We start from the raw sequence: 14,819 nt of genomic DNA, 5'->3' as shown, positions 1-14,819 counted from the left end.
TAGTATTTCTTTTCTTCATGTCTTGTTCTTACTCTGCATGTTATAACTGTATGAATTTGAAATTTATATGCAACATTGCCTATATTTTTCTGTTGTAAAACACAGGAGAGAAGATGCTTGATTTCAAGAAAACTCTAAATTTTACCATTTCATAAAAACTGCATTGCAATCGAATTAGATTAATCTAATATTTTACTTGCTTCATATCATATCTCATGTTCCCTGCCTCCTGTCATAATATATGAGTAGTAAATAAAGAATAAAATAAATTCCCCTAAGAAAATGTTCAAAATGTTCTTATCCAACAACACTTTGTACACATCCAATGACGCAAATCGTTGGTTGGGATAATGAATTCTAGACCAGACAGCACTTTATGCAGTGGCCTGTGCTATTTTAAAAGCTCTTATATGGATTAGCATGCCTCCTGTTCTTCTGTGACCTGATTAGTTATCATTCAAAGGGGCACAGGAAGATGAAAACATTATAAAATTAGGTAAATTTTTATTTACAGATATGTAATATAGTAAATGTAATATGAAACTGACAGTCTTTGAAATGGTTAATCTTGCCTTCAAATATGAATTTAAATACTTGAGTATATCATGAGTTAGCCCACCAGCATATCTTCATACTGCAAAGTACTGACTGTCTCTAAACATGTAGAAAATTGGAATTAAATTAGAAGGCTGTCAGTTGTGACATGATTTTCCTAAATAGCAGTTTGTTATGACAGAGGTGCTGCTTTCTGAACTCAAGTCCAGGGTCCTATGTATGTTTTCTAATGTTTTCATCTGTTAGTCTTGTTTATGAATAATATATCTCACAAAATTAAGTGTTAATATTTAAGCATATAAAAACGTTTTCTTTGGTTTTATAGGATTTTACATCTCTACACCAACTGGACCAGGAGGGAGAAGAGAAAGAGTCGGACTCTTGAGCCTCCTGTTGGAGCCTACTTTGGAGCCAGCCTGCCTTAGTTTCTGGTATGTTTCTGCTAACTTGTTTCTTAGTTTCTGGTAAGACACATTAAATGCTGTCTTATTTAATGAGTAGTATTGTCTTTCTTAGGGTACCAGTCTCAGATTCCACTGACATGGTGGTCAAAGTTTTAAGGCATGAAGTATTACTTTTCCAATTTATGGAAAAGCAAAACACTGGAACACTCCAGTGTTTTGCTTTTCCACTCCCAAGGGAAAAGAGGATGTTGAAAAGACAGTAAAGAATTTAGAAGAACCTAAAATGCATTTACTCTAATGTGGTAGGAATCCAAACATTTCTGCTTATTTCCAAACTAGGTATTATATGTATGGTGAAAATGTCTATAAATTAAGTATTAATATCAGCAATGACAAAAACATGGAGAAAACAATTTTCCAAAAGGAAGGAAATTATGGAGAAAATTGGAACTATGGACAAGTAACATTAAATGAAACAGTGGAATTTAAGGTTTGCAAAACACATTGTGATTTGTATTTGTATTCTTTTTTATGGTATTAATGCAATTATAGTTTACAGTGATACGGTGAAAAGCTAATAATTTATTTTCTAAAGATTTCCAAGTCATTTTCTCTATTTTCTAATCTACCCTAGTTTTTCTTTGATTACATTTATTTTTATTTATTCATTGACATTAAAACAAATTACTGAGGAAGATTTTGCTACATGAAAGTTTAGCTTGTCCATAAAATCTGTAGAAACCTCATAGAAGATTTTAACATGTTTCTTTAGCAATTTTCTAGAATAGACCAACTAAGTCCCCTACTTTCCCAGGACTTTCAAATTTTCAACACAAACCCCACCAAGGTCAGCCCTGCACTCTTTCTAGGGAATTGCCATTTCTTTTTAGGACATCCATGCCCATTGGTGTCTACCCACTTGCCCTACTCTGACTTAATCTCCTTTAGAAACAAATTCTATAAGCTGTATCATTGGGAGTTCTTTGATCATTTATTTCAAATTAAGGTTAATTAATTTTTCAAATAACAGTTTAATGTGTTCTATTCCTAAGGGTTTTTGCAATTAAAATATAGGATCATATATCCTATTAGTTTGATCAAATTAACAATGTTCTAATGGGTGATTTTTAAATAAGATTAAAACACTTCCAGGAGATGTATGTTTAGATAGACACTGATCATCAAAGGTTTCAGTTCTCCCCTGTGATATGATGTAAGGCAGGTGATAATCGATGACCCTTATCATATTCCTCTCATCTCTCTTTCTTTCCTTCCCTTTATTTTTCCCTTCTTTTCCAAAAATAAACAATTCATAAGTTTTGGGTATTTTTATTTAGTATTTTCCTATAATTGTTTTATTTTATTATTTCATTGTGCTATAATTATTAATCTCTTAATATGCCTGATTTATACATTGTACTTTATCATTAGTAATAAATATAGTATAGGAATATATATTATTATATATTTAACATAATTTATAGATATAGTTAAATATGTTAATATGTACTTTTATATATTATATGTGTGTGCATGTGTGTGTGTGTGTATGTACACATAATAAGAAAGGTGGTCTCATCAGAAGAACTTGAAAAGCATGATTCATCAACATTTCACTATGTAGTAACTCGTCATTATTTGTTTGGAAATGCATATTGTTTCTCTAGAGGATTTTGGGTCACAAGAAGACTTAAGTCAGAAAATATTTGAGTGGAATCACTTTATATACCTCTCTGAATTTCAGGTTGTCTTTAGTGCTATTAAAAATCAGATCTTGAGTGACATAGCATTGGATGACATTAGCCTAACACATGGGATTTGTAATCAGAGTCTTTATCCAGAGCCAACTTTGGTCCCAACTTCTCCACCAGAACTTCCTAGTAAGTAACATTAATGTTTATTTTCCCTAAATCATTAACATTCTCAGGTAGATCTTAATGTGGCTTATTTTTGTTATTTCAGCTTTATATTATTTTTTCACTGAAAATCAAAGATTAAAGTAAAGTGAGTAAACTGGAGTCCATAATTAAATTTAGACTAGCAAACTATTGCATGTTACACACACAAAAAAAGACACTCTTTGCTTTGTTCTGGATCATATTTATGATCATTTTAATTTCTCTCTCTCTCTCTCTCTCTCTCTCTTGAAAGTAGTGAAGCTGCTGATTATCATTTTGTTTTCACTAAAATAAAATCATACTATATTTCCCACATGGAGTGGTCTACAGATTTGGGGAAAGAAACCTCAAGGTTCTCATGGCCTTTTGAAGGAGTGATTTTAAGATGTCAAGAGGAGTTCAGTTTAGCCGAGAGCCCGTCAAGCCTTTTTAATAAAAAAGTGTTGAATTAGACTTTAAACATACAGACCAAGCTCACATAACCTATTTTTGTCCTATAAATGCTACTTTTGTAAGCCTTTGCAATATATACCCTTCATAGAGCCACTGATTTGTTGTAGCTGAGTATTGACCATGATTTCTAGCCCTACAGGATGTTTTAACTCAGAATAACAAAATGTTCTTTGCCTACTTGTGCTCTTAAGTCAAACTAGAAATATGACATTTCAGAGAAAAACTCATTACCATTCATCTTATCCTTTCATGTCAAAGGAGACAAAATCATTTTACTATTTTCATACTATGGGATTTGATAGATTAAAAAAAAGGCCCAGTTAATGACAAGTAATATCAAGCACCCACTGTCCCTCTATTAGAATATTTTTACCACACCGTTATTTTTATGCAAAAGCATTCCTTTTTTCTTTCAATAGTGCTAGTTGGAGCTTATATAGTTCGTAGCTTTGTTTGAATTGAACCTCATGGATATTTTAGTCTGTCATGGATCTGAGCCCCAAAACATGGCATTTATTCTATTTCACATTTACTTCTAAATATCCCCGAAATACCACATTCATTTTCAAAACTTTTTATTTTATTTATTTATTTATTTGCTTACAACTTCAAGTTAAAAAAATAAATAAATAAGGCTTTTACAACAGTACTTTCAACAAGTCAAAGACTATAAAATTAAATGACTGGAGTTTGAGAACATGTAATAAATAAGCTTCCATTAAATTGGTGATATAACTATACTGTCCTACTGAACTCAAGCCACCATATTGAATGTGTACTCACATTCCATAAAAAAGCTCTTTTCCACTTGCCATCTTGTGTAATAACAATTTTAAATGTGTTATTACACAATTGTAAAACATTCATTCAAATTATAAATATCTATAACATAATATATCTATATCTATAACATAAATATCTATAACATAAAAAATGTAAGATGTATCAATAAGCATCGATATTCAAAAATTAGTATAAAAAATAAATATTTAAATCTTAGATTAGCACATCTGCCTAATACATGAAAAAAGTGGTAGAGGGTAGAGAGTGTGACCTAAGAGAATATATTAAAGAAACATCCATATAAAAACAGAATGACCCTTATGAGCCAAAAGAAAAAGAGAAAAAATACCATGTATTTTCATGTGATAATATTGGCCATAAAATTGTGATGAGAAGTGGGTTTCTTTACACTAAACTCTACATCTAATTCACCTTTACTTCACTAGTGTCCAACTGTTTCCTAATACAACATAAATTGGTGATCAATATATAAACGTGGACTAAACCTTCTTCTCTTCTTCTCATTATTTTGGCTATAATCTTATTTTGGTGACACAAACACTTTTGTGAAACAAAAATTTAATAGCAAAATTAAAGTTTGGAAATGATGGCAGAGTAGATGTAGAGAAAATACCAACAATAATTTGAGTTTTGTGGCACTAAGCATTCAGAATCTTTAAAATCATTGTTGGTTTCACAAGTAATTCCTATAGATTAAATATTACAATATTTTGCTGAACACAGCAGTGCATTCCTGTAATCCCAGTGGTTCAGTAGACTGAGGCAGAGGGACTGTGAGTTCAAAGCCAAACTCAGCAAAATCAAGGCACTAAGCAATTCAGTGAGATCCTATCACTAAATAAAATACAAAATAGGGCTGGAAGTGTGACTCAGAGGTCAAGTGCACCAAATTTAATCCTTTGTACCAAAAAAAAAAATAGTTACAACATTTTGTTATTTCAATGTTGCCAATGATACAATCACTCTAAACAATAGATTTTCCTCTTAATCCTGTCAGTCTGTCCCTCTATTCATTGATCAATGGTTAAGAAAACTTTTGGGGAAGTAAATAACAGTTTCATATGCTCAATATCTAAGACATAGCAAAATATCATTAACAAAAATATAAATTTGAGAGAACTTTTGTTGAAAATATCATACACATAGCTAAAACTTTAAAAATGGGTTCCCATGTTAAATATTTATCTATGTGTACTTTACTATCTTCATGTCTATTCTAGTCAGAAGGAAAATAGATAACACCCAGATGTCGTAGCAGTTTGGTATCATTTACACATTTTAATATTAGAAAATTATAATGGTAGAATAACCCACCTGACTTTAACATACAAACTAAGAATCCATCCAGAGTATTTGTTTCAATTTCCAAATAGTTCACTTTAAGACAATGTTTAGCACAGCAGAAAATGTTAATTACCATTCAGTGCCTTCTGAACAATTTCATTCTAATGCTATTTGCAATTGGTTCAGTGAAATTCTTATTTGAACAGAGCTTTTCTGGTTCCAGATCACTGATTTGTTTAAGCAAAAATAAAAGGAAACCATGGTTGCTGGCTAATAGACTTTTTTTTTTTGTCATCTCTTTTAGAATGTTTAAATAAAAAAAAAATAATCCCAGACAAATAAGGGGATAATAAAACTCAGCTTCTTCCCTGAATCCTAGGGTTCCACATTGTAACTAGTTCAGGGAAATGTGAGTTTATTTTTCCTAACTGCAGGGATTCTTCCACTTTGTGACTTTATTCACTTGGTGTTACATCAACTCCACAATTGTGCCTATGACTTTGGCACAAATTAAATATTTATGAAAGCAAACATTCTACTGCACAACCATCATACCAACTTGGTAAGGTACTCTGATGATGCACAACAAAATACCTACTAAATATAATAAGTGTATTCAACAAGAAATCCATGTTTTATTCTCTGACTTATTCATAAAGCTAACTTAAGAAAAATATCAAGCAATATTTTTCACTACTTATTCATTATTTATTTCAGTATTTTCCTTTATTTGCTCAATATTTAACCATTTTTAATCTCCAAATACACACAAAAAGTAAGTTTGGAAAGTTGACTGACATGCCATAATATTTAGATTTAAATAATTTACCTTGAGTTTTTCATCTAGAAATAACTTAGTACCTCTGGCTCTTGTAGTTGTTGGCCTATTCAGCACATCATTATCATTTCACAACATTGTTTTTACTTAAGAGTCAAACCTCCATCAAATTCCACATTAACTTCACTTAAAGACCCTGTATCGAGGATTTTAACTAATCTATTTTGTTTTATTCATCTTATTTTTAAAACAAGTGTACTAACTTTTAGAGCTATCATTGGTTAGATATCTATTAATAACAAATAAAATTTAGACCATTTGGAATGAAAACCTAAACTTGATCATCACAAAATTAATAAAAGGATTTATGACTGATCACAATAACTTAATGGAAATACAAATTTTGATAAATTAAAGCAAAATATTATATGAGATTTCATTTTGGATTGCAACATAGACTTTTAAGAAGGTATTTATGATATTAAAGGATTTGTTACCTATTATTATAATAATAAAAAACAACTCCTGACTTTGAAAACTAACCTATTATAACATAATCATCAATCTTAGGTATTATATTTCAAGCAACATCTACTATGACCCTCACATAATAAGACAAATTGAAAACCTTTGATTGAAACCATTTTCTTATTTCTTGTTTTCCCCTGGATATCTTCAGTTTGGACCATCTTATTATAAAGATCCTCTTATTATCATAAAGAAGAAAGCTAGGCTCTCTTCCTTCTCACCCTATAACACATGCTTCCATGTTGACACATTTCTCAAGAATGTCAAAGCTTAAACATGGATTAAAAATGCCATGCCCCAAGGAGATTATCTGTCCCGACAATTACTTTACATAGTATATGCAGTGAAAATCCTTATTGGCATAGTCAGAAACTAATCAGACTACAAATATTTGAGACAAAAACTCTAGAAAAGGAAAAATTAAAGAGTTGAACACTGGGAATGAATAGAATTTCCTTCAGCAGACAGGCTACTTTGCTTTCATTGCCTCAGTGGGCCTGGTTTAGCCAATAACACAGCAGGACTGTGATATCTGGAATTATGATTTATGAATCTTTTGTTCCTCTCATAAGGAGCACATGCCCCATCTCCACTATAGAATCACTACCATGAAATTAAATTGCATCATGTTATTTAGAATGCCTTAAAGTACTGCAGTCAATACTAACACTCACTTATATGCAAAGAGTAACTGAAATAGCTTATCAGGACAAGGACCAGAGATATCTTACTGGTCAGTTATTTGATGTGAAATTATAATTATAATTCAAATGTATTTCAAAATATATTTCTGAAGTATTCTAAAGGAATTAATTTTTACAAAACTTATGTTTAGAGGAGAAATGCTAAGTGAACTTCCTGCCTTTTCAGACTGTACAATTCCACATGTCCATCTTTAGCTCTGTTTGTGAGTTTATTAAAGTCCTCCTTACTCATCTTTCTTCAAATGTAATGTACTCTTTATGTAAATTCAATACATTTTCAAAATGTCAGCTATGCACTATATAAGCAATATAATATTTTGAAATGTTCCTATTCCTTTAAAAGAAAATTGGATAATGGTCACACACACACATACACACACACACACACAAACTGCTCTGATTGCCCTGCTCATGGCTAAATTTTTGAAAGAGTAAAATTTGTCTTTTTCCAGTATTCAAACTGCAGTCTCATTTTTGTCCCATTGGTTATACTTTACCTCCTCACTGATCTCGATTGGTGGAAATATTTAATGGAAGTTGAAAATTATTAAAATTAAATGAGCTGTGGGTATTCAGGGGTTATAGAATTGTAACAGATCTCTCTTCAGAAATCTTTGCCAAACAATGAGCCACATAATCAAGGAGATTTCATTTCTAGTGGAGAACCTGCCCTCATTCCTTGTTATGAGTCTCTGATTCAAAAGTCTTTTCAGAGCCACGTGTACACTACTTTCTTCCTTTTAGATCTACTCCTCATTAACCTTATTAGTCAGTTTCTTCATCATATTCCTTGCCATCCTCCTTGTTTTTGTCACATACTTACCAAGTCATATACTTAATGAGACTCAGTCTGTTGGATCATATAGTTCAAATGATTCAAAGTTTAATCAAACCATCAAGAGATAGTATTGTATTGTGAGATACACATGAGATTAACTGGGTTGAATTATTGACTTTGACATTGGGGGAGTGTGTATGACATTAATAAATAACTGAATATCTCAAAATTTAAGATTGCCATAATGCTGAAATAATAATAGCAATTACCTAATATCCAAGGATGTTTTGAAAATTAGTAGCGAGTATGCCAGGTAATGTGTAAGTGCTTTAAATGAATTCTATCTGATTTTTTACAAACAATATCTATTTTATGTATGAGAAAACCACGTCTTACAAAAACAAACACTTTAGAGCACAATTTTAATCCAGTAACTCCAACACATGTTCCTTTTATTCACCATACTTTCCCCAAATGAATGAGACAAGGTACATGGAAGCATTCTACAAACAATAAAATGTTGTGAGTTTCTAATAATTTTTATAAGTTAATCCTAGTGTGGAAAAACCTGGTCCTGTAAGACATAAGATAACACCATGTCCTACTCCCTTACAAAACTAAAGAGTCTGGCAGTGATACTATTATTGAATCAGAGTAGTGACAGAGGGACAAAGTATAAAGCCAAAATCATACCACCAGTGATGTACTTCTTCCAACCACAACTTTCCTTGACTACATCACCACCTAGCTAATCCAGTTAAGTGGATCAGTTCACTGATTAGGTTATGATTCTCATAACCTAATCATTTCACCACTGAACATTCTTGCATTGTCTCACTCATGAGCTTGTGGGAACACCTCATATGTAAACCATAATAAGGCAGATGAATTTCAAATGACCTAAGTAAAGCTGATGATATATTTTTAAAAGATCAAAGAAGAGGTGCTTCACTAGGATTAAGAGACAATTACCCTTCCCATAATCTGATTTCTAATTTTTTAGGAGTAAATAATTCCAATATCATCTCCCTTTAGTAATATAAAAAATGTATTAACACTAGTTTTTTTATATTTTTAAATTTGGTTCCATTTTGTATTTTCTACATATAATAATGATAACAAAATTAGTAGAATTGGGATATTTAAAGTAGTTAATTTTTATATTACATTAGAATTTGTTTCCAATAAATAAGAAGATAATACAAAATATATTAAGAACACCATAAAGCTAATCTATCTAAAGTGTCATACTCTGAGCTAGAAGATCTATGATCTATTTTTCCAATTAATTTACATCAACTTCCAAATTAAATCCCAGAAAATGTTGGATGCCAGATCAACCCATGAAAATTATGAACAAGTAGAGTGTCAGTTGGTTTTCCTTTTCCGAATATAAAATGCTTCAATATACAGGATAGTGAGGCTGCCTTTCAACTCTTCTGAAAAGGCAAAAACAAAAGAAGAAAAAAAAGGAAAGGAAAGAAACACAGGATTCATGATTTTTTGCCCCTTCTCATAAGATAGGGGCAGGTATAGGATTTGTTCTATTATAAATATTCATTTTTTTCTATAGCAAAGATTTCATGTCTTATTTCGTGAAGAATATTTATAAAAGATGTTTAACAAAAAGGTTTTCCTCTTAGGAAATAAATTTTAGGAAATAAAATTATGTTCAATCTTGCAGATTAACAAAGACAATAAGAATATAAAGATTTTGAGGAGGCCTTCAGTTAAGAGATGAATTTACTTTTATTTTTGCCTAATTTAAGTTGCAAAGTTTTTTTTCACACAATGACTACCACTTATCTGTCATAATTAGTACTAAAAGAAATGTAACTGGAAATTTACTGACATATACTGTTATCTCTCTGAAATAAACTCTATGTTCCTCATGAATTTGTATTGCTTTCCTTTCCAGCGGACTGTGGAGGGCCTTTTGAACTGTGGGAGCCAAATACAACCTTCAGCTCTCCGAACTTCCCAAACAGCTACCCTAATCAGGCTTTCTGTGAGTCCATGTTTTTCTAGACCATAGTAAAGAGTTTATATATCAAGTTTAGGTCACTTCTTTAAACAACAAAATAGGTTATAAATTTGTCAAACATGGGCACATCTATCATGTCTGCCTATGTGATTACTTAATATATAAATAAGCATCAAAATAATCACTAAATTTTATATATTTCGTTCCAGGCAAAGTGCTAATGTCTAATACAATTTCAGTCAATTCTTTAGGAAAAGTTGCTATTATTATGAGTCTAATTTATAAAGTCGGATAAAACCAACAAATGAGGGAATTGTCTTGCTCCAGATACTTCTCTCTTATTCTTTGCTTCTGCACATAATGTCTTAGCATGCATAACAAGTTTTCATGTTCATTGAACAAATTCATTGAGAAAAATATCAAAAGTAAAGAGGGAGTTGTGACATTTATACATTGTGTAAATGTATACTAGTTCAATCAAGCAGACACTCAAAGTAATGTGATTAGACTCACAGTATTAAAGAGAAAATAAAAGGGAGAATAGCTGCAACACTCAAATTCTAGAGAAAATAATTTGCAAAAACTGCACAAAGGCTATCTTCAGGTCAATATTTTTACCTTGAAAAACTCATTGTTGCACTGAAGATGTGGATTCCTCAGTCCACCCTACAAAGATCCTACTTCAGTAGATCTGAGCTGAAAAACAGACATTTTTGTCCCATGATCATGCCTAATGAGGAATGCTAATCTAGTTATAGAATTATAACTAGAATGAAAAAAATGTCCCAAAGGCAGTAGAAAATGCATTGTTAGAAAATATCAACCTTTCTTCCTTCAGATGATCAAGAGATAAGAAAGCATCACTTTCAAAGTCAAATATATTTATCTAATCCAATAAATGAATAAATAAATAGCTATTAATCTAATGTCAGTTGTATAGGGAAACAGATTATTATCTCTACTTCACACTGCAGGCAACTTTTAAAGATCATTTGAAGAAAGTAATGATCTTAAAAATATCCCAAAACAGTGGGACATTGAAACAACATTAGTCAAAATAAATTAAAGTATCTATTTATTCACCTAAATATTTACTAAGTGCTTTATTTGTTAGGCATTGAAATAAGTGAAACAGGGAACATACATCATAATCTAGTAGGAAATCAGATAATGATTCAAGCATAAAATGTTAAAATAAGGGTGAAGACAGGACATTATGCAAGAGAAACATGGAAGGGTATTTACATACAAACACAAAAGGCCATTACTATTTCTGACTCTGTAAGGAAAATTAAATAAAGATAACAGCTAAAATGGAAAGTGTTAATTAATTTTGCACTATGTTATAGAATTTGAATTTCTTTTTCTGAATGCAGAAGGGAAATTTCAAACAGTTTATAGGAAAATTGTGTTAAAATCAATTTTGCCTTTTAGAAAGATCTATCTGGCTACAGTGCCAAAAAAGAATAGTAAGGGAGAGGAGTCATCAGCATCACCAATTGGGGAATGAGAGATGGAAGTGCTTTAACCTTTGACATTAGCAATGGACATTGAAAAATAAATGGGATTCAAGGAATATATGAAGTTGTATTGACAGGCATTAGCAAATAATTGGATAGAATGAGAGAGACCACATTCAGGAAAATGGGAACTTCCTGGCTTGTGAATCTGTGGCAGCATTCACTGAGATAGGAAGAAGAAAAATGAGTTTGCAAAATAAATAATGCTCTATTCTCCTTGGATCCTATTGGACACAAGATATGTATATCCATGTACAGTAACTGGATAAATTTGTCTTTGTCTACTCTCCAATGAAAATGCAGAAAATAAAAACTTAGAAGTCATTACATATACACGAAGTTTTATTCCTTAATTTGAATTAAAGCACTCCTACACAGGGAGAAAATGGCTTAGAACAGAATCTGAGGGTTAAAACATTTTAGAAATCAATCTATAAACCAATATTTATAGATACTGACAATTTGGGTATCTTTCTTAAAATTGGATCACCACCATAAGACATACATAATAAACACAAAAAATTTAAAATAAATGTTAAAATTTACTTGTCCTATGTATCATATCACACTTCAACATTTAATTTTCTTATAAATTTAGACGTGGAAAACTAAGTGAAATGAAGTATTTTCATAAGAATAAAACAAATACAATTATGGTAAATTAACTCAAATTTAACTGAAGGTTTACATAAATATTATTTACCAAAGCAATATATTTCCTAGTCAAAACTCAAGAAAAGGACAAGGGTAGGGGAGGAAGAAAGTAAGGGATGGGGGAAAGGTAAGGGAAGGAAGGAAAGAAAGACAGAGAAGGAAGTTTGGAGTTTTGGTTTTCCTGGAATTAAAAAAAATATATTTAAAGCAATTTGAAATTTTCAAGACTGAAATTTTTAATGGAAATCAAAATAAGTGTATTATAAATTAAATGTTATGATTTATCATTTTTAAGGTGTTTGGAATTTAAATGCACCAGAGGGAAAGAATATACAACTTCATTTTCAAGAATTTGACTTAGAAAATATTGCAGATGTAGTTGAAATCAGAGATGGCGGAGAAGATGATTCCTTGTTCCTGAGTATGTATGCAATATGAAGACTGTAAAAGTCATACATCTCAGACATTGCACTGACTCAGTACTTCTAAATAGCTGTGATCATTTTACAACTAACAAAATGAAAATATAGAAGTAGGGTAACTTGTTGAGTTTTAAGTGAAACTTTCAGTACGGGGCATGTTTGCAATGGCGACAAAATAACATTTATTATGAATATTCTTGGCCAACAAGGATTAATATTTTTGAGTCATTGGTTCCCACTAGCTAGCATTAATTTTCTACAACAATCCCTATAATTCAGAGACTAAGCACTAAGGGTACCTATCATGTAGTTTTCTATGTATTCTGTATATATCAGATACGCTTAAAAATAACTCTTAAACCAGGGTTTATTTCATGTCAAAATATCCAAACAAATTGCATTTGTTACATAAAAAATTTTAATTATTTTTGGTTTACATTTCATTATTATTTTTTCCTGCCATTGTCTCTAATACTAGCTCCTTCTATATAGATATATAGGAATGTCTCAAAAACTGATCTAAGTTGATTTTTTTCCTATTATCTATTATGTTTTAAAATATAGGGGGAGTATGCTCTTCTAGAGAAAATTTTTGTAGCTTTATCACAAAATACATGTGGAAAAATTAAAAGTCAAACATAGTTGTTACTAATACCAGTTTTTGAGAAAGGAGTTTCTTATGCCAAGTCACATATTAAATTATGAAGATATTGAAGCATGTCAGTCAGCTTGAATGCATAAGACAACACAATTTGGGACTTAAAAGTGTTTTGTCTGAGTGTGCTTTGGACCCATTTTCATCATTTACTTTAAAATCCAGTCTGATATCCTTGCAATCAGAATACAGTTTTGTAAACACTGCAGTCAATGGGTGAAGGCTGCACAGGAAACTTTCCCAAGCCCATGAAAGATTCTTCAGCCAGATCCCACACAGTTCTAGAATGTAAGCCTCCTGGAAAAGGAATTTGAGAGCAACAGAGAGAACAAATAACAAAAGCCTTGGTGGAGAATAGATGCCCAAGAACTGGAGAACTTGAAATTTGCTTTTCATATTCACATTTATGAACATATTTTGAGAATTTTTCCCTTTTTACATCAAATTGTCTTTTTAATAACTTTGGTGTTCTCATGACCAAGAAAAACAAAAATTCAAATTTTTTTCTTTTACTCTTTACACAAATCATTGAAAAGAAAATAAGAATTCCAGAGAGATCTCGTTTTGTTTTCACATTTGTGGGTAGGATTTCTCTGAATCATTTTTAGTACTTCTAGCATATAAAACAATTTAAAAATGAATGTATCTTTTTAATTAGCTAAAGTATTATTTAGTAAAGAGTGTTTATAAAATCTGTAAAGCCCAGAGATTAGTGGGATATAGTTTTTAAAAAACACCATTGAAGTTTATTGTATGTAATCCATCCTTCAGATTACATTTATGATTCAACTTACAAAAAATATGAAATAAATGTGGACAAAAATTTACTGAGACTATACTGTCGATTGTTTTATAAAAGTGTTTCTAAAAAGTCAAATGATGATTTTTCTTGGCTAACAAGTTATTTAAACAGTGGTGGTGTTAAGCCAGATAATATTTTGAGTAATGTATTATGGAATTATAGAGCTTCAGAACCTCAAGTAATATTTTAAAGGATGGAGAAAGATGCTGGCTTCATGAAAACAATGTCTAAAATATAAAATATAAAAGGAATGCACACATTTGTTCATATATGGCTGCTTCATGAGTGAGCTGTGGTGCATGTAGTCCTATGATCAGCCCTTGAATGTGAAATAAAGGCCTGTTTCTTTCTAGAGTCAAAGGTTTCACTGATTATCTCATTTTCCTTTGGAGCAGCTGTGTACACAGGACCCGGTCCAGTGAAGGACGTGTTTTCTACCACCAACAGAATGACTGTGCTTTTCATCACTGATCTATTGTTGGCCAAAGGGGGATTTAAAGCTAATTTCACCACTGGTTACCACTTGGGAATTCCAGGTAAGCAAAACTGCACAACGTCCATCACTTTTGAAGCATAAAAAAAAATGAAAATATACA

The 14,819-nt window shown here is 31.2% G+C and overlaps 1 protein-coding gene across 1 annotated transcript in view; it reads left to right on the top strand.

Moving 5' to 3' along the window:
- Positions 1–14,819, top strand: part of Tmprss15 (transmembrane serine protease 15) — a 121,441-nt gene that overhangs the window by 55,029 nt on the left and 51,593 nt on the right. Inside the window, exons 11-16 of the mRNA XM_015478421.2 lie at positions 881–986; positions 1,299–1,449; positions 2,704–2,839; positions 10,105–10,194; positions 12,640–12,765; positions 14,619–14,759. Of these exons, the coding sequence (XP_015333907.1) occupies positions 881–986; positions 1,299–1,449; positions 2,704–2,839; positions 10,105–10,194; positions 12,640–12,765; positions 14,619–14,759 (750 nt within the window). The remainder of the gene's footprint in view (positions 1–880; positions 987–1,298; positions 1,450–2,703; positions 2,840–10,104; positions 10,195–12,639; positions 12,766–14,618; positions 14,760–14,819) is intronic.

Source organism: Marmota marmota, unplaced genomic scaffold, assembly GCF_001458135.2.
Source record: "Marmota marmota marmota unplaced genomic scaffold, marMar, whole genome shotgun sequence".
Lineage (NCBI taxonomy): Eukaryota > Metazoa > Chordata > Mammalia > Rodentia > Sciuridae > Marmota > Marmota marmota.
Note: the sequence above shows the minus strand (reverse complement) of the source record. Positions and strands in the feature narration are given on the sequence as shown.